We start from the raw sequence: 26,913 nt of genomic DNA on the forward strand, positions 1-26,913 counted from the left end.
GCACTAGGTCTACATCACGTTAAAATGTAATTGCTTAAAACAGGTGTGGCCTCCAAGCATAAAATACATATAGCCCTATTAATCATAAAGGCAATAAGCATTTTGTCACAGAGATTCAAAGAAAACCACACACTTGAGTGGTTATTCAGTTTATATTTATTGCTCAAGATGTTAAACCTGATATGTCAATAATTAGTAATAATCCCTGCATGGCATTGACTGCCATTAAATATTAAATATTAGCAGGCAGCCAGGTTCTGTACATTTCACAGAGCCAATATAAAATGTCAGGAAGCTGTTTAATAATATACAGGCCCACCGCTTATTGAAATGCATAATCTTGCACTTGTCAGTTGCCATCGATTAGGCTTAGAATCAAGTTTGCATGTTTAAAACATCCCACGTTCTTTTCTGAAATTTGAACAAGGTTTAAAGATGACTTTGGGTTTCGGCATACACCTCTAAAAAGGACCTTATTTACAGAAACAAGGAGCAGTCAGCTCATTGGTAACCCTTCCAGGAGCTTATGTCAATATTTGACCCACCACTGTTCAAATATGTGACCGGTTACAGGATCTGAGGGGTTTGACGCTCGTTCATACTTCACAGTAGGGACGTAAAAAAATGAATAATATGGACACATATAACCCATACAGTATCTGCAGCAGACAGAGAACTTAGTTAATGTTGTTGTTCAAAATCAACACAAATGGCATACCCTTTTTTTCAGCAACCAGATACCCCAGTGTAATCAGTCATCCAAGGATATCATAAAAACACAACTCATTGATTATGTTTTCATATGGGTTGTTGAGGGGAAATCCAACTGGCTCGTCTATCTCATTTTAATGCCACTCAGCAACATTCAAGTCCTCCGAAAATACCAGATGATAGGTATAGATAGCACAGCTACTGCCATCCTGGGACAGCAAGTCCTAAGTCATTCGAAGACTGGTCATACCTGAAAAATTGACAATTTCCAAGAGGTAATCCCACTACAGTTTGTCACTACTACACAGGTAGAAGAACTGTTCTCCAGTCTTTTCAAAAGCCTTGTAAACAGTAGAGCATCTGTCCATGAGTACTGCCATCATGTCCAAAAGAGTATAGCAGTCCTCTCAGTAGGTTCATGCAATGAGAATAAAAACAGTAGCTGGCAGGGAATTGATCTTAAAACAACTCTTTTAATTTACCTGCTTAAATAAAAGTACAAATCATTAGCTAGATAAAATCCCAAAGTAGCCAAACCATTCATATTTCCCAAAGATGTATCATCCTTTCTGTTTAGACAATGTTTAAAGCGCTGATATGTTACATTTCATTTTTAAAATAAAAAACTGCAGAAACGCATGAGTGAATGACCACTGTGTTTTTAGTGAACACTGCAACAAGTATGGCTTGAGGTAGTGTCACGTTCGTTCTCTCTCTCAGCATGATGCCATTGGGGTTCCATTTTCCACCTCACCAACCCCAGGCAGTTGTAGTGTAAGGAATCTTTAGGTCGGAAGACTAGAGGAAATTGCATTTCATTTTAAAACACTGCAATATTTAAAAGAAAAGTGATAATACAAAGCAAAAAAATATTTTTAAATGTTAATATCAAACAGAAAATTGCAATTTTCATGTTCTCCATGATGTCACTGCACTGTTTAGAAATAGTGTTTATGGTGGAAATTCCCAATTCTTTATTACCAACTGTAATTTTGGACTTTACAAAACTGTATGAGATAACCAATGACATCAAAAGATATCATTTACACAGAACTGCCATAACTGCCAATGTCTGAAATGTTTAGTCTGGCTTAAGATTTTCATAATAGCTCTGAAGTTTGTATGTGAATTTACTTTTGATAAGAATTAAAATGTTAGGCTTTATCATCTCCCACTAGTATCAGCCTTGCAGTGGAACAAACCGTCTCCCTTTGTCAACACAAACTCCTCTCTCAATCACAAAATGCCTACACAAACTGCTTGCTATTTATAAAGATAACCTCTATCACAAGAGCAGTTCAAGTAATTGCTCTTAAAAAGCTTAAGAATCACACCTTGAGTGTAAATCCTAGAAAATGTATCTAGCAATATGTGCAAATCATGTCAATACCACTCTTCTCTCCTTCTTTGGTCCCTCTGGGCCACATTTCAATTGGACCCTTTAAGAGGTCAAAGGTCAGGGTTGACCTCACTACCAAATATTTTTATAACTGACCCAAGATAGGCTCTGGTCTGTCGTTTCCAATGGGAGCAAATGAATCATAGTGGGCAGAGCCAAGCACGAGCTAGTGAGATCTTATTGGCACTTTATAGAATTTATTTTGATATTTCCGTTAGGGAACGCTTACTCTGAAGTGCACGTGTGCAATAACTGAATTCGCCTTTGCACTCCAAAAGAACAGCATTTTCAAAACTTTAGCAAAGGGTAAAGTCTACAAAGTGCAGTCCACTCGGTTTGTTACTGATTCTAGTTATGGAAGCAGAAAACTGTATGGACATCAAATGTTTAAATCAATGACAAAACTAGCAGAATGTTGGCCAAAATCCATCTCACTCCATCTTCTCCCACTGACGACCACTTGGCTCTCTCTCATAACTATATTTGTTAGTGAGTGGAAACACCAACCAGATGCTTCACATTTATACATCCGGTGAAATATCTCTCTCATTGTTCTATCTGTGTTACTACCCTCTAATAGGATGAGGGTGCAGGTTGGCCACCAGTAGTTATTCTTCTGGTTTAGAAGGCCACAAATACAGAATATGTTTCAAGAATGTTACAAAAAAAGGATCATGAAATGGCATGGAGTTGAAGAAAAAAACATTTCAAATTAGCATTACCCAAAAACACCAAATATTTCTGCTCCAAAAAAAGGCGAGGTTGGTGGAAGAGCCGGAGGGAGATAAAGATAATATTTTACCTCCATACTGCCTTCCAACCAGTAATGGAGGATTCACGGATCGAGAAGTGGAGTCTCTCAGTCAGTGCAAGGTGGTAGAGGTGGAGGCAACGTGGGGTGGTGGAGGACTATCGGAGGGGAAGGAGAGGGTGGTGGAGTGGGGGGTGGAGAACTATCGGAGGGGAAGGAGAGGGTGGTGGAGTGGGGGGGTGGAGGACTATCAGAGGGTGGTGGAGTGGGGGGTGGAGGACTATCGGAGGGGAAGTAGAGGGGGGCTGGAGGCCTAGAGGGGAAGGAGAGGGTGGTAGGGGTGGGGTACTGGAGGATTATCAGAGGGGGTGGTGGAGTGGGGGGGGGCTGGAAGACAATCAGAGGGGAAGGAGACGGGTGGTGGAGTGGAGGACTATCGGGGGGAAGGAGACGGGTGGTGGAGTGGAGGACTATCGGGGGGAAGGAGACGGGTGGTGGAGTGGAGGACTATCGGGGGGAAGGAGACGGGTGGTGGAGTGGAGGACTATCGGAGGGGAAGGAGACGGGTGGTGGAGTGGAGGACTATCGGAGGGGAAGGAGAGGATGGTGGAGTGGGGGGTGGAGGACTATCGGAGGGGAAGGAGAGGATGGTGGAGTGGGGGGTGGAGGACTATCGGAGGGGAAGGAGAGGGTGGTGGAGTGGGGGGGTGGAGGACTATCAGAGGGTGGTGGAGTGGGGGGGTGGAGGACTATCGGAAGGGAAGGAGACGGGTGGTGGAGTGGAGGACTATCGGAAGGGAAGGAGACGGGTGGTGGAGTGGAGGACTATCGGAAGGGAAGGAGACGGGTGGTGGAGTGGAGGACTATCGGAAGGGAAGGAGACGGGTGGTGGAGTGGAGGACTATCGGAGGGGAAGGAGACGGGTGGTGGAGTGGAGGACTATCGGAGGGGAAGGAGACGGGTGGTGGAGTGGAGGACTATCGGGGGGGAAGGAGACGGGTGGTAGGGGTGGTGGAGTGGGGGGGTCATGCTGCATGCTGCTCCCCCGGGGTAGGAGAGGGTGTCACTGTTTGGGTGGTGGTGGAGCTGTTGGCTTTGCTCTTGCTCGTAGGCAGCAGCTTGCGGTTCAGCATCCGGCTGAAGGTGGCCGTGCGTTTCTCCCGGTCTACCGTCACAGGCTGCTCCAAGTACACCAGGTCGTTGTGCGACTGGCTCATCCCCGGGTCTTTGCACTGGCGGCGCCGGCGGAAGAACAGCTTGGCACTCCTGTGCAGGAAGCTGCCTCCTGGTGGGAGGGAGAGAAGGAAACCAGAGGAGGTCGTCCTAAATTAATATAATTAATTTTACATTTAAGTCATTTAGCAGACACTCTTATCCAGAGCGACTTACAGTTAGTGCATTCATCTTAAGATAACCACGTATCACAGACAGCTACGTTATTGAGGAAAAATGTACTTTCTATCAGTCAAGCTAGAAGGGGGGGGGGGGGGGTTTAAGTGCAGGTGAAGTTTTTGTAAATTGTTTTTGGGGGGGTATTATTTAAGATACTGTTTAGAGGTAGGGTTTACGATGTTTTCGGAAGATGGCCAGGGACGGCTGTTCCAGCTGACAGTAACTGTCAGATAGTGTTCTATACCCTCATAATCCCAGGCTATCTATATTCACTAACACGATAGGGCAAAAAACAGGAATTCTTGTTTGCACAATGCACCTCATAAATTGGAGCCAAGTTATATGCAAATGATACTGTGAATATGTGGGCCAACGTTCACCCTTAGTTTACGAAACACACGCTTCAATACAAAACCTTGCCAGATACCGATCACTTTACCTTGGGAGGAGAAGAAAGGTGAACCACACCTTTATGCAAACCACATATTGATGAATGGGAGTAAATTAGGGTAAGTGGGTAAACAACAAACACAGACAAACACCATTGAACAAGGACAAAAGACTCAAGCTGAAAACAAGGACAATCAAACACAGACAAAGACAAGGTGAAAAAGAGAAAGTGGATTAACTAATAAATCTGGACTTGAAAAATAGAACCAACCATGACAGAATGCGCCTATAACTGCTCCTGCAACCAAACTAGGCACTGCTCCAGCCTAAAACTGAATGGATGTTATACCATCTGAAAGCAAATGTGAATGTCACATTTCACAGATGGATAGCATTCTAATCTAGTCACTACTGTACCAAGCTACTGCTGTTCGGGAGGTGACTTACTTGTCTGGAAATCATTTCTGATTAGTTTCCTCTAAGAAGGCAAAGAAGAACGTGACAAGGGAAGACATGATACATTTTGACAGGAGGAAGGAACGATGAGAAATTAGATAAATGACATGGAAAGAGAGAGGGAGAGAAAGAGACACAGCAAACAGACAGGAGCATTGACCAGGATCATTTACCCGGATCATTAGGACTTGAATAGTGTAAGATAGGTACCAAAGTGATATGCCCTGTAGAATATCATAGGAGAGAATAAGGCCAAAAATAAACCCAGCAATGAGATCTGTCTGCACAGGGCTGGCATAGGGCACATTCCATCAAATCCCACCTCTGCTCTTTTTGGATCCAGACTCTGAGATGCATAGTGACATGGAGGTTTTGTCTGGATCTTGGTCCGTGCCCTCTCCTGCTTGGCACTCCCAGTCCTCCGGGGCCTGCTGGGCTTGAGCCTGGGCCACTCCACTGGGGCCCTCCTCGGGGTCTGACGACACCTCTGGGGGTTTGCTACTGGCTTTTACTACTGAAGCAGTTGCCACAGCGATCTCCTGAGATCCCCCCTCCGACATGGAGGCGTCCATCGCAGCAGCATAGCCCGCCATCAGAGCCATCTCATCATCCTGAGACAGAGGAGTCTGGGAAATGGAGTACAGAACAGAAAACCCACTGTTGGAGATAGAGTGTACTGCCTAGCTGCTCTGTAAGGTACGTCTTTGGCTTTCAGAAAAGCCCAATACAAATCCTACGTATTATGGTACCTTGGTCACTCCTGAGATGATGATGGTGCTCTTCTTGACCGGGGACTTGAGCTTCTGCTTGGCGGACTCGTGGAGCTGGCGGATGGCAGCCTCGGCAACGGGGTCGGTCCCGTTGAGCATGAGCAGCTCTGTGTCGGAGGAGGACAAGGCCTTGCTCCCCATGATCCCCAGCACGCTCCGTCCTGACACCTTGGACTTGGTGCCGCTGGGAGGATTGGAGGAGGTCTCTGAAAACAAGATCACTTGGATAAGTGGCTTATGAACAAATAGATTTTTTATTTTTGATACATTTGATTTAAAATAATCTGAGCCCATCTCCTGTAAGCAACATCTCATAGTAAGGCTTAGCCTAGACTAGAGACAGTAATTAGTGTCAAAATGCCTGAACATCAAAGCTCCAGAGAATGGTTGTCTGTAGTATGTGGATAAGAAGGACCTTCAAATGAGTCTCTTTTGCCGTATTTTTGGTGTTCCAGCTTAAAACGTTATTTCAATACGTACGCTGGGTTATACTCAGTCCAGGCAGTAGTGGTCGACCTGGTTTACTCTTCACTGCAGTGATTGTGGTGACCACAGTACCGCAGGGCATGACCGTGCGGTCCATCTCCACTCTCTTAGTGGGGGCTGGAGTAGGGGACTGCCACGACCGCACCTCACTGGGTTTCAGGTAGGTCAACTGTGGTACAAGAGAAAGAAGGTAAAGAGGTGATTATCACACGTGTTCAAGTATAACTGGTTGGAATTTCAATAAAACTTCAAAAACATTGTGTGAAACAATGTGTTGGGTAAGACATGAATATAATATGCATTAAGTAGTTAAAAAGATAGTTCTCACCTCAGTAGTAAGTGACCCTGTCACTTGATCTTTGGTCATGAGTGTAAATGTTTGCTGTCCTTTGGGCTGCTTCTTCACCAGATCAAAAGGCACGGACACTTGACCCAGTAAGGTGTCTGTCAGGAAGACAACACATCCCAATCAGTTTGCTATTACAAGACTTCATACATACATACAGGAAAAACAAATGAGTAAAATGGCAGACAACACGATACAGAGGACATTTTAACTGTCAGACAAAGCTTTCATTGTTCTTAAAAACAACTTCAAAGTAAACCTATTTTGGGTGCAAATGGGACAGAGTATTAGCATCATTCCCTCTCCCTGTACCTAAAGACAGAGATTCAAAACAAAGATACACTTACTCTCCTGAGGTTTCCTATCATCGAGCAGCTGAATTTTCAGCTCTTTTGATTGTCCATTCAGCTCACTGATGAGAGAAAGAGAAACAGTCACTAAACTGAAAACGAGTAACAGAAAGACAGTGAGGGAGGGAGAAAGGAGGACTGTGGGTTGGATATCACGCAACCGGTGGCAAGTGTTTACTAAGCGATTGAGCTCACAGGCTACAAATTCATTTTTGTTTTCCCTATAGACCGGGGTCTGTAAAGACTGTTTCTGGCAGCATTGGAGCTGGACTCACAAGATGAAGGGCTGGTCCCAGGCTGGGCTGGCTGTGTTCTGTAGGACTGAAGTGGAGAGTTTCTGTGGGGGGTCATCTAGCTGCAGCACACACAGGGGATTCAGACTGCCTGCAAAGAGCAAACAGAAGATGAGTTTAACAGAAATGCATGTTCACATACAAATCAAACATTGGGGTTGGGGATAATGAAACACCAGTCAATACATTACACTGACAACTCAATTCATGAGCATTATGATTTTTGAACATTAGATCAAATTGACTTTAGATGTCTGAACCATAGAACTAGAATAAGTTCATTCGACGTCTATTGTCTGAACACTTTAGTTTAATAGCAAGCTAATAACTTTGAGTGACTTTGTGACCCGCACATGTCAATGGCTGAGATAAAGCAGCTCTGGCTATCAGGCTTGTAACATAATGAATAATGCATCAACTGGTAGACACACAAGCTGCCCTGGCTATTGGCCAACTAAACACTCAGCTTCAGGCCGGACTGAGGCTAAGCTAAGGGGATGGAACCATAACAAGATAGCAGGAAACTTTACCAGTGACTGACAAGCCAGGCTGAAACTCAATAAAAGGGACCTGGATTGCTTTAATTCATTAAATATCTGCAGTTAGGTAGAGCCTTTCAGACAGCATACACCAAAAAGCTGCTGCCTCCTTAGCTTTGGGTCACAGCCAATTTCAAAAATCCTACCAGCATAATTGTCCACTTTTCCTTAATGAAAAAGAAGCAACTGGGGTGAGAAGTGGTGAACGCCACAAATTCATTTATCAATGGTAATCTATTCAGGGAGATAGGCTCTGCCCCTGCTGTGGGGTGATGAGCTACAGCTATGACAGCCCTGCTACTGTAGGAGAGTTTAGAACCACAGTGACTAGGGTTCAGAGGTCAGAAAAGAACACGTCTCAGTGACTCCTTGGGTTCCATGATGCAGTCATCTCTTCTGGCAGCCACCTCAAGATGAGGCACATTTGGAGCTGTAACAACACTTCAGAGTTTTGATCATGTTTCTATAGTCGAACCAGGTTGTGACCCAGTGATGTCCCTCACCTGCAGCACCATCCTCCTGCTCCTTACACGTTACCCGGATATTCTTTACCAGCAGCTTCCAGTCGTGAGCTCGGGGGGGCTTGGGCGGTGATGTCACCTTGTTACGGGCCTCCTAGAAAAGGTGACAGAGAACATGGCGATACTAGGCACTTCCATATGCCATGTAGTGCAGAGTAGAAATGTGGAGCTAGAGGGTGTGCAGGCTATTGTTCCAGCTCAGCACTAACACACCTGACTCAAGAACGTGGGGTGTAGAGACTAAGCAACCTATCAATGTTGCTATGTAGCGCTTCAGCACATCAATCAATGGAGAGGTATAGAGATGACCACGGGGTGACAGGAGCACGATGTGCTGACGCTGTGTTGTCGTATGTCTTCCTCTCACCTTGACCTCTGTGGCCTGAGCAGGCCTGCAACTCAGCGTAACGGAGGGACGCACCGCACACAGCAGCTGTCTCAGCCTGTCCTTTACTGCAGCCACACTGGGGCTTGTGGCATGGTCCTGACAGAGACGCAAAACAAACAAACCGATCAACTATCCCATCACATCACTAGCAATCGTCGCCATTACACTTGACTTGTCTGGACTGATGGTTTTGGGATATATCCTAAAGGAACATGTTCAGGTTTGCAGTTTACACTCAAGAAGTATTGAAGCGCTTACGTCGTTTTTTTCAAATGTGTACTGAGACTGTGTACTGAGACTGTGGGCTGTACCTGTGGGAAGCTGGGGCTGAGCTGCAGGTCCCAAGTCTCGAGATGGCACACCCCCCAGACCACCTGGACCTGCCCTTCAGCCTCCCTCATCTGCAAGTCCAACTGGAGAACAGAGGGCAAAAGTACCACCATAAGCAACAACACAGTTACACACACACACACACACAGCTCAGAGTGCAAGCCAACACAATGGGCTGTAATTGAGCAGCCCAGCACAGAGAGAGTAAGTGAGAGAGGGAGTGAGCGAGAGTGGAGGTGATCGTCAGAGGTAATACTGTACTAGTGACTGGGCCATTCTAGGGCTGTTACGGTGACTGTATAACTGGCACACTGGCAGTCACAAATCATGACTGCAGTCAAATTCCATGTGACAATTTAACAGTAACTATGCTTCTCCAAGCTCTGATGCTGCTGATGGTCATTAGTAGCCTACCAAACTTGCTAACTGCTTGGTACTCAGCACTCTATTCTCCCTCTAATCACTCTGACATCAATGCAAATGTAATCGAAAATCTAATCAAACACTTTATGAGAGCCCATGAGCTCATGCTGTGCAACATTTCTATAGGCTATGCAATTGCATGAGTTGATGGCCTCTACTAAAAAGAGGATCCCATCAGCTTTCTATAGGTTAAGCCTACTATATTTATTTATCCACTTTACTAATATTAAACACATTGCGTCGCTTTACAACAGGAGTATGGCCTAATTGGCTAGCATACAAATGAACCACAGGAAAAGTGTCCTCCATTCGCAATTTAAAGTGCAGAGATTTTCTTGTTCCGAGACAGGTGCATGATAATGGTCCATCCTAAATCAAAAGTAATTTCACACATCTATTTAGTATATGTGAAGACAGCATTAAATTAAGAAGTCTGATGTGACAATATCACTTGCAAATGATATATAATCACTTGTGAATGATGCCCAGCATGTGCAGTAAGGCAAGAAACAGCGCATGCCTTTTTTGTTGTTGCACTTCTTCAAATCCTAGTCGCACACCTCATGTAGCCTAGCCCATAATCCTATATGTTTTGATAAGGATTGTATCACAACTAAAGTGGCCAAATAACTTCTTAAAATAAAGCACATTCATCCACATTACAACCGGCATACATAGTCGGCGCTTGAGTTTCAAGTTCGGGGAAGATCATTTAAACCATAAAAATGCACCTTTATGTTAAAGCATTACATGCATAAAATCAGATTACCGGACACTTTTGAGAACAGCGTTATCCCGCTAATTGATTGCATTTTGGAACATTTGCACTTATTGCCTACTGCCGTGTGCGTATTGCTGCGCTTATAATGTAAAGAAACAGCCTAATAGTTTACCAACATTTTAAGCTAAACGTTTTGATCTGTTGCATCAGCTTATTGCTTTTAAAAGTTTTTTGTTGCGAGTGGTTGTATTAATTTGGGATCTATCGCATCCCACAACTGTCCCAAACTGTTTCACTGGAATTTGGCTTAAATTCATAAAAAAATGTTTTGCTTATAACAGTGAACTTTTTTTGTGGGATACACAAGGCTATTCTAGGTCTTGTGGTATATTTTGGTTAAACTATCCCCAATTCAATGGAATTGCAACCCTCTGCATGCACAGTGCATTCTTCCATCACATGTACAGCTGATTCTCATGATCTTGCACACTAATGAGATGCTATTGAGCCCACACTACTACACTGTCTGAGCCAAGGACTACATGTTTTCTGGTAAGTTTTGATTACAATACTGGGTGCGGTGAATATATATTATATGACATACATGATTCTTTGTTAACTAGTAAATAGTAGCCTACAGCAAAGTGTGTTTAAATAATTTCTAACTTGTTAACAATTTCTGCTAGTTAGTTTTTGCTACCATGTGGGTTTTAACTTGCTTGAGCCTGCTAACTGAGGAGTGTTAATTCACCTGTTTCCAAACATGTTTCATTAAAACATTTATCTTACATATTAGATGTTTAATCCAACTATACTGCTCAAAAATATTAAGGGAACACTTAAACAACACATCCTAGATCTGAATGAAAGAAATAATCTTATTAAATACTTTTTTCTTTACATAGTTGAATGTGCTGACAACAAAATCACACAAAAATAATCAATGGAAATCCAATTTATCAACCCATGGAGGTCTGGATTTGGAGTCACACTCAAAATTAAAGTGGAAAACCACACTACAGGCTGATCCAACTTTGATGTAATGTCCTTAAAACAAGTCAAAATGAGGCTCAGTAGTGTGTGTGGCCTCCACGTGCCTGTATGACCTCCCTACAACGCCTGGGCATGCTCCTGATGAGGTGGCGGATGGTCTCCTGAGGGATCTCCTCCCAGACCTGGACTAAAGCATCCACCAACTCCTGGACAGTCTGTGGTGCAACGTGGCGTTGGTGGATGGAGCGAGACATGATGTCCCAGATGTGCTCAATTGGATTCAGGTCTGGGGTACGGGCGGGCCAGTCCATAGCATCAATGCCTTCCTCTTGCAGGAACTGCTGACACACTCCAGCCACATGAGGTCTAGCATTGTCTTGCATTAGGAGGAACCCAGGGCCAATCGCACCAGCATATGGTCTCACAAGGGGTCTGAGGATCTCATCTCGGTACCTAATGGCAGTCAGGCTACCTCTGGCGAGCACATGGAGGGCTGTGCGGCCCCTCAAAGAAATGCCACCCCACACCATGACTGACCCACCGCCAAACCGGTCATGCTGGAGGATGTTGCAGGCAGCAGAACGTTCTCCACGGCGTCTCCAGACTCTGTCACGTGCTCAGTGTGAACCTGCTTTCATCTGTGAAGGGCACAGGGCGCCAGTGGCGAATTTGCCAATCCTGGTGTTCTCTGGCAAATGCCAAACGTCCTGCACGGTGTTGGGCTGTAAGCACAACCCCCATCTGTGGACGTCGGGCCCTCATCCCACCCTCATGGAGTCTGTTTCTGACCGTTTGAGCAGACACATGCACATTTGTGGCCTGCTGGAGGTCATTTTGCAGGGCTCTGGCAGTGCTCCTCCTTGCACAAAGGCGGAGGTAGCGGTCCTGCTGCTGGGTTGTTGCCCTCCTACGACCTCCTCCACGTCTCCTGATGTACTGGCCTGTCTCCTGGTAGCGCCTCCATGCTCTGGACACTACGCTGACAGACACAGCAAACCTTCTTGCCACAGCTCGCATTGATGTGCCATCCTGGATGAGCTGCACTACCTGAGCCACTTGTGTGGGTTGTAGACTCCGTCTCACGCTACCACTAGAGTGAAGGCACTGCCAGCATTCAAAAGTGACCAAAACATCAGCCAGGAAGCATAGGAACTGAGAAGTGGTCTGTGGTTACCACCTGCAGAACCACTCCTTTATTGGGGGTGTCTTGCTAATTGCCTATAATTTCCACCTGTTGTCTATTCCATTTGCACAACAGCATGTGAAATGTATTGTCAATCAGTGTTGCTTCTTAAGTGGACAGTTTGATTTCACAGAAGTGTGATTGACTTGGAGTTACATTGTGTTGTTTAAGTGTTCCCTTTATTTTTTTGAGCAGTGTAGTTAACTATTTATCTGTACATGAAATTGTATTTGTTTTTTTTACTCATTTTTTCTAATCTTTACTGCCGTGCCCACTTCACTGTTGCTCCAAGCAGAGAAAACTGCAGTTCTGAAATGCATCAAAAAGCGTGAAGACTTCTGCCTGATGCCCATACATGCCGCAGCATATATGTTGGACCCCAAGTATGCTGGCAAGAGCATCCTGTCTGGTGCAGAGATCAACAAGGCCTACGGTGTCTTCACTACCGTGTCTCGCCACCTTGGCCTGGATGAGGGCAAGATTCTTGGCAGTCTGGCGAAGTACACTTCCAAGCAAGGGCTTTGGGATGGAGGTGCAATATGGCAGTCGTGCCAACATATCTCATCAGCTACCTGGTGACAGAGACTTTGTGGATCTGAGGCTCTTTCCCCTGTTGCCTCCATAATCCTCCAAATCCCACCAACATCTGAGCGCAACTGATCCTTGTTTGGGAACACACACACACACACCAAAGCATGCAACAGGCTGACCAATACAAGAGTTGAAAAATTGGTGGCCATCCGGGCAAATTTGAGGCTTTTTGAGCATGTCAACAAGTTATCCTCAACAAGGTTAGAAAGTGACAGTGAAGATGAGGCCTCAGAGTCTGATGTTCAAGTGGTGGACATTGAGGAGGTCCAGGAAGAACACATGGAAGACTGATAGTCTAGAAACTAAAGCATTAGGTGTCTTCCTATCATTATACAGATGCGATAGATCATTCAATATTCCCTTTATTTTGTTGTTAATTGAAATCATCCCATGTGAAGAGGGATGCCTTCCCTGTGGCTCAGTTGGTAGAGCATGGTGTGTGCAACACCAGGGATGTGGGTTCGATTCCCACGGGGGGCCAGTACAAAAAAATGCATGAAATGTATGCATTCATTACTGCTAAATGACTAAAATATAAAATGTAAGAGTCAACTTATTTAATACATTTTTATTTCTATTGGAAGGATTTAATCATTTGCAATTATGTCTACTTATGATAAGGTAAAAGGTTTATGTTTCTGTCTCCATATATGTTAAATACATTCAATGGAAAAAAACATTAAATTTAAATGGTATTAATATTAATTTGCATACATTTCCGTTAATTCCCATATATTACCGTTGATTACCATATATTCCTGTTAATTCCATCTCTGAATATTCCCCAAAATGTGCAGTCCTAACCGCCACAGCCCTGGGCCATCCTGTCCCAGAATGCCTAGATTGCTCTGGCTGTACAGACAAATCTTTGTTACCAAAGAAAGGCTATTTCTGATACCACTGAAATACCCAGGTAAAATGCCTGGATTAAGCAACAACAAAAAAAGTTTGATCAGTAAAAGTAGATATCGGTCAGAATAGAAACAGTGTAGGCCTAAGGGTTACAAAGAGCACAGTACAAGCGGACTTAAATAAAGGAGAGCACAACAGCATTCGGAAAGTAACCCTGTTATTTGACAGCTTTATTCTAACATTGATTAAATAAAAAAAATGTTCCTCAATCTACAAACAATACCCTATAACGACAAAGCGAAAAGGTTTAGAAATTATTGCTAATTTATTACAAAAAAAAATAAAAAATTCAGGAAGACCTTACTTAAGTATTCAGTATTCAGACACTTTGCTATGAGACTCGAAATTGATCTCAGGTGCATCCTGTTTCCATTGATCATCCTTGAGATGTTTCTACAACTTGTTTGTAGTCCACCTGTGGTAAATGTTAAGTTCATGTTTTAAGTATCCCTATATTTCTGTTATTACGGGGCTATCACTCAGTCAAGAGTGCGCCTGCACAGGACGTCTGTTCGTTGATGGACCAAGCCGAGAGTGCAATGGCTACCTTGTAGTGTGTTCATACGGTATAGTAAACTTTGTTAAACAGGAACCTTGTCGTTGTGTCATTTCGAGTTAACAGTAAATTCAATTGATTGGACATGATTTGGAAAGGCACACACCTGTCGATAAAGGTCCCCCAGTTGGCAGTACATGTCAAAGCAAAAACCAAGCCATGAGGATGAACGAATTGTCCGTAGAGGTTCGAGACAGGATTGTGTCAAGGCACAGTTCTGGGGAAGGGTACCTAACCATTTCTGTAGCACTGAAGGGCCGAAAAACACAGTGGCCTCCATAGTCTTAAATGGAAGAAGTTTGGAAACACCAAGACTCTTCCTAAAGCTGGCCACCCGGCCAAACTGAGCAATCAGGGGGAGAAGGGCCTTGGTCAGGGAGGCGACCAGGAACCCGATGGTCACTCTGACAGAGCTCCAGAATTCCTCCGTGGAGATGGGAGAACCTTCCAGAAGGACAAAAGGGCCGAAAAATTAAGAAGGAAAGAAATTCCACAAACTAACTTTTAACAAGGCACACCTGTTAATTGAAATGCATTCCAGGCGACTACCTCATGAAGCTGGTTGAGAGAATGCCAAGAGTGTGCAAAGCTGTCATCAAGGCAAAGTGTAGCTACTTTGAAGAATCTAAAATATAGTTTGGTTTTGTTTAAAAAAATGATTCCATATGTGTTATTTCATAGTTTTGATGTCTTCACTATTCTGTAATGTAGGAATTAGTAAATATATGAATAAATAAGTGTGTATGCATGCATGTATGTATGCATGTATGCATGCATGTATGTATGTATGCATGTATGTATGCATGTAACTAATTTCTACATTAAAGAATAATAGTGAAGACATCAAAACAATGAAATAAATCAACTGTGTTGCACAAAGTAGATGACCTAACCGACTTGCCAAAACTATAGTTTGTCAACAAGAAATTTATTGAGTTGTTGAAAAACGAGTTTTAATGACTCCAACCTAAGTATATGTAAACTTACGACTTCAACTGTACATACATGCATATATATTTGTTGTGAGAATCAATCCCGCTTCCATAAGGAAAACACTTCTAGCATAATGCAAATTAGTGTCCAAACTTTTGATTGGTAGTGTATGCTTTTTTAAATAGATTTACAAAAATGTCTAAAAACCTATTTTTGCTTTGTTATTATGGGGTATTGTGTGTAGATTGAGGGGAAAAAAACAATTGAATACATTTTAGAATAATGCTGTAACAGTAAAAGTCAAGGGGTCTGAATAATTTCCAAATGCACTTTCTTTTTTGCCTGAACACTATTTCCATGGCAGATTTATCATCAATGTGTGGGGAAATGTTGACAAACTGCCTGTGTCATTATAGTAATGGTGAATGAATATAGCCGAGTCTCTTCTGGTTGAGGAAAAAAAAATACCCGAGAAAAAAAGGATTCCATTTAAAGTAGCCTAATAGACTTTTTTTTTTTTTTTTTTTAAATGGCGCCGGAGAAGGAGGCAGACATTTTGTGCGCCCCCATCTGATTGTGTTTTTTTGTTCAAAACTTATTTTTTTTACTTATTTTGTACATAATGTTGCACCTACCGTTTCTTATGACCGAAAATAACTTCTGGACTAGAGGTCGACCGATTATGATTTTTCAACACCGATACCGATTATTGGAGGATCAAAAAAAGCCGATACAGATAAATCGGTCGATTTTTATATATATTTCTAATAAAATCAATTTAGTCTCAAATAAATAATGAAACATGTTCAATTTGGTTAAAATAATGCAAAAACACAGTGTTGGAGAAGAAAGTAAAAGTGCAATATGTGCCATGTAAAAAAGCTAAGGTTAAAGTTCCTTGCTCAGAACATATGAAAGCTGGTGATTCCTTTTAACATGAGTCTTCAATATTCCCAGTTAAGACGTTTTAGATTGTAGTTATTATAGGAATATTTCTCTCTATACCATTTGTATTTCATAGACCTTTGACTATTGGATGTTCTTTTCGGGACTATAGTATTGCCAGCCTAATCTCGGGAGTTGATAGGCTTGAAGTCATAAACAGCGCTGTGCTTCAAGCATTGCGAAAAGCTGCTAGCAAACGGAGGAAAGTGCAGTTTGAAAGAATGCTTACGAGCCTGCTGCTGCCTACCACCGCTCAGTCAGACTGCTCTATCAAATCATAGACTTAATTATAATATAATACACACAGAAATACGAGCCTTAGGTCATTAATATGGTCAAATCCGAAAACTATAATTTCGAAACAAAAAATGTATTCTTTCAGTGAAATACGGAACCATTCCCAAGTCTAAATATTGCTGTTACATTGCACAACCTTCAATGTTATGTCATAATTATGTAAAATTCTGGCAAATTAATTACGGTCTTTGTTAGGAAGAAATGGTCTTCACACAGTTCGCAACGAACCAGGCGCCCCAAACTGCTGCATATACCCTGACTCTGCTTACACTGAACGCAAGAGAAGTGACACAATTTCAGGCACCGCATTGACTATAAGCAACAAGCTAGTTAACTAGTGATTATGTTAAGATTGATTGTTTTTTATAAGATAAGTTTAATGCTAGCTAGCAACTTACCATGGCTCCTTGCTGCCTGCACTCACGTAACAGGTGGTCAGCCTGCCACGCAGTCTCCTCGTGGGTTGTAATATAAATTGGTCATAATCGGCATCCAAAAATGCTGATTACCGATTGTTATGAAAACATGAAATTGGCCCTAATTAAATCAGCCATTCTGATTAATCGGTCGACCTCTAATCTGGACATCAGGACTGCGATTACTCACCACGGACTGGCAGAATCCTTTTTTCCTCTAACGAGTCTGAGGAGCCCAACACAAACAATATACTGCTTTCTCGGGAACAGGCCCAGATTTGCGTGAAGAAGAGGCGGAGAAAAATGGGTCAGAGGGCGGGCGGCCTTCTGAAAATTCGGAGGCAATCGAATAAACCCCCACTTCCTTCCATTCTGCTAGCAAACGTACAATCATTGGACAATAAAATAGATGACCTACGCAGAGGATTAAATTATCAACGGGACATTCAAAACGGCAATATCTTATGCTTCACGGATAGAACAGCGACGTCTGGTAAGACAAGGGGCTGCGGACTACGTATTTTTGTAAATAACAGCAGGTGCACGATATCTAAGGAAGTCTCGAGCTATTGCTCACCTGAGGTAGATTATCTCATGATAAACTGAAGACCACACTATATACCTAGAGAGTTTATCTGCATTTCTCATAGCTGTTTACATAGTGCCAGCCTCTGACTGGGGTGGTAAGACAGCATTGAATGAGCTGTATTCCACCATAAGCAAACAAGAAAACGCTCACCCAGAGGTGGTGCTCCTAGTAGCCGAGGACTTTAATGCAGGGAAACTAAAATCCGTTTTACCAAATTTCTATCAGCATGTTAAATGTGCAACCAGAGGGGGAAAAATTACAACAACAAAAAACTAACTCTGGACCAACTTTACACCACGCACAAAGATGCATACAAAGCTCTCCCTCGCCCTCCATTTGGCAAATCTGACCATAATTCTATCCTCCTGATTCCTGCTTACAAATAAAAATTAAATCAGGAAGCACCAATGACTAGATCAATAAAAAAAGTTGTCAGATGAAGCAGATGCTAAGCTACAGGACTGTTTTGCTAGCACAGACTGGAATATGTTGCGAGATTCCTCCGATGGCATTGAGGACTACACCACATCAGTCACTGGCTTCATCAATAAGTGCATCGATGACGTCGTCCCCTCAGTGACCATACGTACATACCCCAACCAGAAGCCATGGATTACAGGCAACATCCGCACTGAGCTAAAGGCTAGAGCCGCCGCTATCAAGGAGCGGGACGCTAACCCGGAAGCTTATAAGAAATCCCGCTATTCCCTCCGACGAACCATCAAAAAGGCAAAGCGTCAATACAGGACTAAGATCGAATCATACTACACCGGCTCTGACGCTCGTCAGATGTGGCAAGGCTTGCAAACCATTACAGACTACAAAGGGAAAAACAGCCAAACTCTGCCCATGACACGAGCCTACCAGACGAGCTAAACTACTTCTATGCTCGCTTCAAGGCAAATAACACTGAAACACGCATGAGAGCACTAGTTGTTCCGGAAGACTGTGTGATCACGCACTCCGCAGCCGATGCGAGTAAGACCGTTAAAAAGGTCAACATTCACAAGGCCAGATGAATCACCAGGACGTGTACATGCGCTGAACAACTGGCAAGTCTTCACTGACATTTTCAACCTCTCCCTGACCGAGTCTGCAATAACATGTTTCAAGCAGACCACCATAGTGCCTGTACCCAAGAACACTAAGGTAACCTGCCTAAATTACTACCGACCCGTAGCACTCACGTCTGTAGCCATGAAGTGCTTTGAAAGGCTGGTCATGGCTCACATCAACACCATTATCCCAGAAACCCTAGACCCACTCCAATTTTCATACCACCCCAACAGATCCACAGATGCTGCAATCTCTATTGCACTCCACACTGCCCTTTCCAACCTGGACAAAAGAAACACCTGTGTGAGAATGCTATTCATTGACTACAGCTCAGCGTTCAACCATAGTGCCCTCAAAGCTCATCAATAATATAAGGACTCTGGGACTAAACACCTTCTGCAACTAGATCCTGGACTTCCTGACGGGCCACCCCCAGGTGTTAAGGGTTGGTAACAACACAACACGCCACGTGGATCCTCAACACAGGGGCCACTCAGGGATGCGTGCTCAGTCCCCTCCTGTACTCTCTGTTCACTCATGACTGCACGACCAGGCACAACTCCAACACCATCATTACGTTTGCACATGACATAACAGTGGTAGGCCTGATCACCGACAACGACGAGACAGCCTATAGGGAGGAGGTCAGAGACCTGGCCGTGTGGTGCCAGGACAACAACCTCTCCCTTAATGTGATCAAGACCAAGGAGATGATTGTGGACTACAGGAAAAGAGGACCGAGCACTCCCCTATTCTCATCGATGGGGCTGCAGTGGAGCAGGTTGAGAGCTTCAAGTTCCTTGGTGTCCACATCACCAACAAACTAACATGGTCCAAGCACACCAAGACAGTCGTGAAAAGGGCAGGACAAAACCAATTCCCCTCAGGAGACTGAAAAGATTTGGCATGGGTCCTCAGATCCTCAAACGGTTTTACAGCTGCACCATCGAGAGCATCCTGACTGGTTGAATCACTGCCTGGTATGACAATTGCTCAGCCTCCGACCACAAGGCACTACAGAGGGTAGTGCGAACGGCCCATTACATCACTGGGGTCAAGCTTCCTGCCATTAAGGAACTCTATACCAGGCGGTGTCAGAGGAAGGCCCTAAAAATTGTCAGCCACCAGCCTCCAGCCACCCTAGTCATACACTGTTCTCTATGCTACCGTACAGCAAGTGGTACCGGAGCACCAAGTCTAGGTCCAAGAGGCTTCTAAACAGCTTCTACCCAAAGCCTTAAGACTCCTGAACACCTAATCACCTACCCAGACTATTTGCATTGCACCCCCACTCTCCCCCTCTTTTACACCGCTGCTTCTCTCTGTTGTTATCTATGCATAGTCACTTTAATAACTCTCCCTTAACCTCTCTTGGGTAGGGGGCAGTATTTTCACATCCGGATAAAAAAATGTACCCGATTTAATCTGGTTATTACTCCTGCCCAGAAACTAGAATATGCATATAATTGTTTGATTTGGATAGAAAACACCCTAAAGTTTCTAAAACTGTTTGAATGGTGTCTGTGAGTATAACAGAACTCATATGGCAGGCCAAAACCTGAGAAGATTCTATACAGGAAGTGCCCTCTCTGACCATTTCTTGGCCTTCTATAGCCTCTTTATCGAAAACAGAGGATCTCTGCTGTAACGTGACATTTTCTAAGGCTCCCATAGGCTCTCAGAAGGCGCCAGAACGGGGAATGATGACTCTGCAGTCCCTGGCTGAAAAACAGTAGGGGTTTTGGATAGTGGTCGATCTGAGAACAATGACACGGGCGTGCACGTGAAGAGTCCATTTTCTTCTTTCAGTCTTTGAACGAAAACAACGTCTCCCGGTCGGAATATTATCGCTATTTTACGAGAAAAATCGCATAAAAATTTATTTTAAACAGCGTTTCACATGCTTCGAAGTACGAAAATTGAATATTTTGAAATTTTTTGTCACGACATGCGTCCGCGCGTCACCGTTCGGATAGGGACCTGAACGCACGGACAAAACAGAGGATATTTGAACATAACTATGGATTATTTTGAACCAAAACAACATTTGTGGTTGAAGTAGAAGTCCTGGGAGTGCATTCTGACGAAGAACAGCAAAGGTAATCCAATTTTTCTTATAGTAATTCTGCCACCTCTGACTCGCTCTCCCTTTGTTCATATTAAGCATAGCTCCAATTGAAATGGGAAGGGATAGATTATAGCTGCAGATGTAGTGAGCACAACTGTTGTGTTCATTTACCTGCAGTTCAAGTGGCGATATCTTTACGCTGTACCTACAGGGCTCTCCTGGAGACATGGCTGATGGTGAAGCACTGAGGGAGAACTGAAGCTTGTCCCCGACCACCTTGCATCGTGCAGCCTAGGGGAAGACAAGACAGCAAATAGTTACAATAGTACCATACAATAAGCGAGGGAACACTCCAAAATGTATTTGAGGTAAAAAGGTGCTTGGTGCTAAACATGCCTAACCATGATTGTGGTATTCTTGCAAACTGCATACGTGGCTCACATTACAATTGGTTAACCTGTAGTTTTTCCTTAATGGTAACTATGTGTGTTGCTTATTTCAGAGTGTGACAACAATCAACTTGAAAGCTCAAACATGAAGCATCTCATTAAAGGCAGGTACTGCCCATTTCTCCCTGCTTGACCCTCCTTGTCATTGGTTCCCTCGTCTCCTTATGGTGCTTTCAAGACAACTGGTAACTCTGGAGAAAAAAAAACTAGGTCAAATAATGACATCATTGATCTTCAGGTTGGAGCGTTAGAAAGATGCCAGAGTTTCCCACTTGGAAATCTGAGTTAGATGACCGTTCTAACGATTTTTCCTAGTCGGAGCTAGTTTTCTCCACTCCAGAGTTCCCAGTTGTCTTGAACACACTGGAGTCGGAAGTTGGAGAACTCGAGTTCTGAGTTGTTTTACAGTGCTGATCTGTACTGGGCAGGCTACAAGGGGACAGCTACATAAGCTTCTTACTGCATACACACATACCAATGGAGGCAGGGCAAGGACACACCTTTGTTCACCAAAGTCTCTGGGAGCAAAAAATAATGAAGCAGCATCTGGATCTTGCATATTACAGAAAAGCCCCCAAAAAACTGAGCAGGCATTTAATAACACAGACTAGTTTAAATCGCTGCTTTGCTTTGTTTCTCCAAACAAAATGTGCCAATGCTATTGTTGAAAATTTTATTGATAACTTCTGAGAATGTTGTTCACCTTCCTTTTAGAAGAGGGCTGGTTATATGAGGATCCCATAAACTTAGAGCTGGAGATGAGGTAGTAAAAGTGTGCTTACAGCATGAAAACTGCAAAGAGGCTGCTATTGGCTCCGGCAATTTAAGGGGAGGGGGAAAATGTCTGGAAGTGTCAGTGAAGTTAATGAACATTGTGTAACTCAGGATATTGGCCACTGCAGACCTGAAATTAAGTTAAATGGCTGTAGCACCAGTAGAGCAGCCCCTCTACATTGAATTACAGTGGAAGAGTGGATTGACTACAGAGCCGGGTTATGACATTAGGGCATGTTGATTAGGAAATGGCAACAGCATAAATGCTAGCCTTTCTAGCTGTAATGAATGTTAAAGAGGCCAACACTGCCAAAAGAAAAATGATTTCATTGGCTATAGGAGGAGAATGAGGACGCTGCACTGGGTTCAACAATGACAACAATGATCCAGATTCTTCATCTTAACTCAATCTTGATTTTATCAGGAAAAGAAGCATTCAAAAACAATAAAACCATATCTGGGCTATAATGCATTAATGTACTGAGCTTTTCATTGTGTGTGCAATTTATTGAGAACCATTGGATGAGAGCCAGTCCCTGTGTATCAGACTCTCTTACCTTCTGATTAACAGACTTCTTGAAGCTGGACACTTGGCCAACCACCAGTTCTGATGACTCGAGGCCGTCCTCTTCTAATATTAGTTGCACTGGGCACTGTGTGAGTTAGGAGTACACCGGTCAGGTCAGGAGGTGATCAGCAATAGGCTATGCCCCAACAACTGTCATTATCTCAACATTACACTTACTTTTGACAGTTTCAATCAAAGAGTTAGAGAACATGGAAGAAATGGAACACCTTTACAATTTGTATCACGTTTACAGTTTGCAGCTACAGGGGCTTCAACTCTTGACAGTAGCTTGAGAGATGAGGTTTCAACAAGGCAGTGTCAATGTATGGGAATCAAGATTGTTGACACTGTATTCCGTGACAGGGAACTTGTGCTATTACGATGCTCACATGTGTGCTCAAGTCTTGTTAGGTTCATACTGTACTCATATATTGTTTGTTTGGCTACAGTGGATTCTTTGTAACGTCAATCAGGGACTATTTTTTTTTTTAAATGCGTAGCTACAGTCAGCTCTGTAGTTTCCCAATAGTAATTTGTTAAGTGAAACAATCTCTTGGTCGACATGGGACTTGAATTTTTCAACTAACCTGCCATTAGCGATACCGTATTTGTTTTCGTTTCGGGGAAAAGGGTATCTTGTAAATGTCCGTGTACAGTTGCAGGTGATTCTACAAAAACCACAGAAAACTCATAAAGATATTAAATCCACAGTAGCACCAAGAGCAGGTTATTTGAAAATTCGATGGTGGCGTTAAGTATAAGCTAACCTGTAACGCCCAGTAATGAAAACATATGTATCACATATATGGCGTACAAATGGTAGCTAGACTTACCCCAGACTTCGTCGATTCGTCATTCAAAGCTCTGCACCAAGCCCCTTTCCATTGACTTTTCCAACCGTTCAGTGAAAGCGCCCATCCCAACAGAACGTCCGCTTCCCCCGAACCAGCACTGTTTTGCTCAGGCATCTGTATCCGTAGATCGCTGTAAAAATACTGTACTAGATACAGTATCAATGTAATGATGGAGGCAATGAACAGTGTAACCATGCAAAGCCATGGCAAGTCTCCCAAACCGGAATTTGAAGGGAGACTTTCTGAGTCCAATTCTCCCAAATCAGCATTTGAAAGATTAATTTCTGAGCCAGGCATCCTCAGCAATTTACTTGGTTAGATAGCTATGTATTTAGCTAATAACAATGGCCCCTTAAAAGTAAGACCGGTACAAAAACATGGTCTGATGATCTTTGCAAGAAAGTCCCTGTCATTCAAGACAGCTAGCTAACGGAGGACTAGATCCAGCTACTATAGCAATGGGAGCTAGTCTTGCCACCACAAGTTCAACCACTGAACCAGTATGCAAGCGAATGTTAGCCTCTTGTCAATAATATCCTGGCTCCTGATTAAGGCGCAACTTTAAACGAAAATAAAATACCCAAGACGAGTAACTCGGCTGGCGACAGACTACTCAATGATGTAATCTTACTATCTATCTGGTTTGAAAACTGCAGTCAGAAGAATGCTAGCTATGTAGTTAAAACAAGCAAGTAAAATACATTGTTTCCTTTATTGCAAGTAGCTAGCTAAAATAACGTGAGTGTTATTCTGAGTAACGTTAAGTTATACCAAGCATCTAAGTAAGTTCCACAGCTCTAGCTGAACAACATTGTATCAAATGTCTGTCTTTGGCTAGCTAGCAAACAACAGTAAGTTAGCTACACATGGTTACGAGCTTTTCATTTAAGTTAACTAACTTCAGACCTTTCTTTCATTCGATTGTATTCTAGTAAATTGCAGTAGGTAGCTAGCAAGCAAGTTAGCTAGCTGCTACCCAGTAACACGTATTCCAAAATGTAATGTCCATGAATCATTTCTGGCGTCCATGGTGTAAAACAAAGTGAAAGTAATATGTGGCTAGCTTTAAACGACGGGGGGGAAAATGATAATTTCGTGAAGTTCTTATAAAGCCTCATCTCAAACTTGCAGTGCATCTCCGACACCAACGATAACCGAAATCGAAAACTTGGCAATGCGATATATGTGACATTAACTTTTATTCCCAGAGTGCATAGCGATATCTTAAAGCACCCCAAGTGCGCCCTGTTTTAACCTCTAGTGGGTCTTTCGAAACTATCAATTATATATCTTCAAATATATTTTCTTATATAAGAAAATGAGCTTTCTGATGCGGAAATAACTGCAATTACATAGCTATTTTCGATACACGTTTTGTTACGTTGCAGAGATACAAGGCTCGGATTGGACCAAACTACATTCCGTAGATTTTCCAGTGTTGTGTTTACAGAAATGGCCCCTCCTCTCTAGTTAGAACGACGACATTACACTTTGTGTCAGCAAGTTATTATGAATAAATACATTTAAAGAACATAGCTAGCTAGCAACAACATATGTTGCTATATTCATCAAGTGAATCTGAAAGTTGCGCCTTCTCTTGATAACCATCGAACTTGCTCGAGGGAAATAACGTTTGCTGCGCGTTATAGTTAACTACTCACAATAGCTATCTAGCAGTAGCATCTAACGTCCGTTAGCTAGCTCATGTTGATGTTTAGCCCTGTTTTATGGAACGTAAACAACCATTGAAGGGTGTGTTTCAATAGCTTGCTAGTTTCCCCATATATTCAACCTGCCACTGTGGGGAAGCAGATCGCCATGAACTGCCGTTCGGAGGTTCTGGAGGTGTCGGTGGAGGGAAGACAGGTCGACGAGGCTATGCTGGCTCTGTTGCACACTATCCTATTGCATCGCAGCACTGGAAAATTTCACTACAAGAAAGAGGGCACCTACTCCATTGGCACTGTTGGCACACAGGACATTGACTGCGACTTTATTGATTTCAGTTTTGTTCGTGTTTCTTCAGATGAGCTTGACAGGGTCATCAGGAAAGCAGTGGGCGAATTCAAGGTAGGCCTGTCTGATTATTATGATTGTTTGGCTATTGAAATTGACATTATACATTAAAACGTGTAGCTAGCTGTATTATTTATTTTTTACTGGCACCCATTGACCTCTGGATCTATGTTGTTCTTTACAGGATGCCATGGGCAACGGTACTGATGGAATGGGACAAATCTCACTGGAGTTCTACCAGAAAAAGAAGTCTCGCTGGCCTTTCTCTGATGAGTGTATTCCATGGGAGGTCTGGAGCATCAAGGTTAATGTCGTCAACCTGGCCAACGAGCAGGAGAGACAGATCTGCCGGGAGAAAGTGGGCGAGAAGCTGGGCGAGAAGGTGATCAACATTGTGGAGGTGATCAACCAGCACGAGTACCTACCCAAAATGCCCACACAGTCGGAAGTGGACAATGTGTTCGACACCAGCCTCAAAGACGTACAGCCTTACCTGTACAAAATCACTTTTCAGATCACTGATACGCTGGGCACCTCAGTAAGCACCACCATGAGAAGGCTGATAAAAGACACCTTAGCACTGTGAGGGAGCCTCAAGATGATTTGCATCGTAAAACATGGCTGTGGGTAGCCTGGTTCCAGATCTGTTTGTGCTGTCTTGCCAACTCCTATGATTGTGACCATAGGATGACCATAGAAGTTATCAAGACAACACAAATAGATCAGGGGCTAGGCTGTGTGCTTTATTGACTATGGGATGTAATTGCTTCATTGACATCGGCATTTGCAGGTCTGTGGGTGTCATAAGTATTAGTTAGAAGCACTGGTAGTACGCTAGAAGTACCACCATCAAATGTCTAATCCGCTTTATTCACATTTGTAAGCAGTCATTTTAGGATCCTAGTTATCTAAACCTATTCTTTCACAAAATGCCTTTGTCAACACTGAAACATGACCTTTCACATCCGATAGTACAATTTGAGCGTTTATGTTTTTGTATGAAGAAAGTGCTGCAAAAGTAGCATGTCTGTCTGAAACAGGTTTTCATTTAATTGCTTTAAGTAATTGTAAAGTAACTATCTTGTTTATGACATTAGCTTTTGTTATTAGAAAATAATGTGCAGAAAGGTGTTTCACTTTTGAAAATAAAATCAATAATCCTAATTGACTTCACTTTCCCAATTGTTATTCTAGAAAACCACCTGGTTCTGTGCTTACTGATGTTAATTAAGGAAAAGACGGACCAACGCGAACTTCGGCCGTGCGCAGTGGGTGGCCGTCCTATTGCGTCTGACCACAGAACATTGGTCGTCATTTTCTGTTAATTTCCTGACTCTACACGTTGAATTACCACGTTTCTTCCACACCAAGCAGGTGATTTACTGCAGATGACTGACATTCGTGTTGGTCTGCCTTCTCCTTTACAGGTTCAGATTTGAGCAGTGTA

General features: G+C 43.2%; 2 protein-coding genes across 2 annotated transcripts; one reads left to right on the forward strand and one right to left on the reverse strand.

The window, feature by feature from the left end:
• Window positions 1–138: 138 nt before the first annotated feature.
• Window positions 139–24,621, reverse strand: LOC106567954 (C2 domain-containing protein 2). Its single transcript, XM_014137873.2, has 13 exons — window positions 23,430–24,621; window positions 22,586–22,681; window positions 20,977–21,096; window positions 9,104–9,205; window positions 8,772–8,888; window positions 8,387–8,498; window positions 7,327–7,435; window positions 7,049–7,113; window positions 6,684–6,799; window positions 6,350–6,524; window positions 5,849–6,075; window positions 5,422–5,725; window positions 139–4,146 (listed from the first exon to the last, which is right to left on the reverse strand). Exons 1-13 carry the CDS (start codon window positions 23,745–23,747, stop codon window positions 3,887–3,889), a joined length of 2,121 nt encoding a protein of 706 aa, XP_013993348.1. The 5' UTR covers window positions 23,748–24,621; the 3' UTR covers window positions 139–3,886.
• A 290-nt stretch (window positions 24,622–24,911) lies between these two features.
• On the forward strand, window positions 24,912–26,634 carry LOC106567955 (autophagy-related protein 101). Its single transcript, XM_014137874.2, has 2 exons — window positions 24,912–25,520; window positions 25,651–26,634. The coding sequence occupies exons 1-2, from the start codon at window positions 25,269–25,271 to the stop codon at window positions 26,050–26,052; spliced, it is 654 nt and encodes a 217-aa protein (XP_013993349.1). The 5' UTR covers window positions 24,912–25,268; the 3' UTR covers window positions 26,053–26,634.
• The last annotated feature ends 279 nt before the right edge of the window (window positions 26,635–26,913 follow it).

The sequence above is a fragment of the Salmo salar genome, chromosome ssa13, assembly GCF_905237065.1.
Source record: "Salmo salar chromosome ssa13, Ssal_v3.1, whole genome shotgun sequence".
Taxonomy (NCBI): domain Eukaryota; kingdom Metazoa; phylum Chordata; class Actinopteri; order Salmoniformes; family Salmonidae; genus Salmo; species Salmo salar.

Excerpts from the sequence above, each read along its gene's own strand:
- LOC106567955 (XM_014137874.2), top strand. The coding sequence starts at position 25,269 with ATGAACTGCCGTTCGGAGGTTCTGGAGGTGTCGGTGGAGGGAAGACAG. Across the intron at positions 25,521-25,650 it reads AAGCAGTGGGCGAATTCAAG|GATGCCATGGGCAACGGTAC; the intron begins GTAGGCCTGTCT and ends TGTTCTTTACAG.
- LOC106567954 (XM_014137873.2), bottom strand. The coding sequence starts at position 23,747 with ATGCCTGGCTCAGAAATTAATCTTTCAAATGCTGATTTGGGAGAATTG. Across the intron at positions 7,114-7,326 it reads TGGGACCAGCCCTTCATCTT|TGAGCTGAATGGACAATCAA; the intron begins GTGAGTCCAGCT and ends TTCTCTCATCAG. Across the intron at positions 6,076-6,349 it reads TGGACTGAGTATAACCCAGC|AGACCTCCTCCAATCCTCCC; the intron begins GTACGTATTGAA and ends TCTTGTTTTCAG.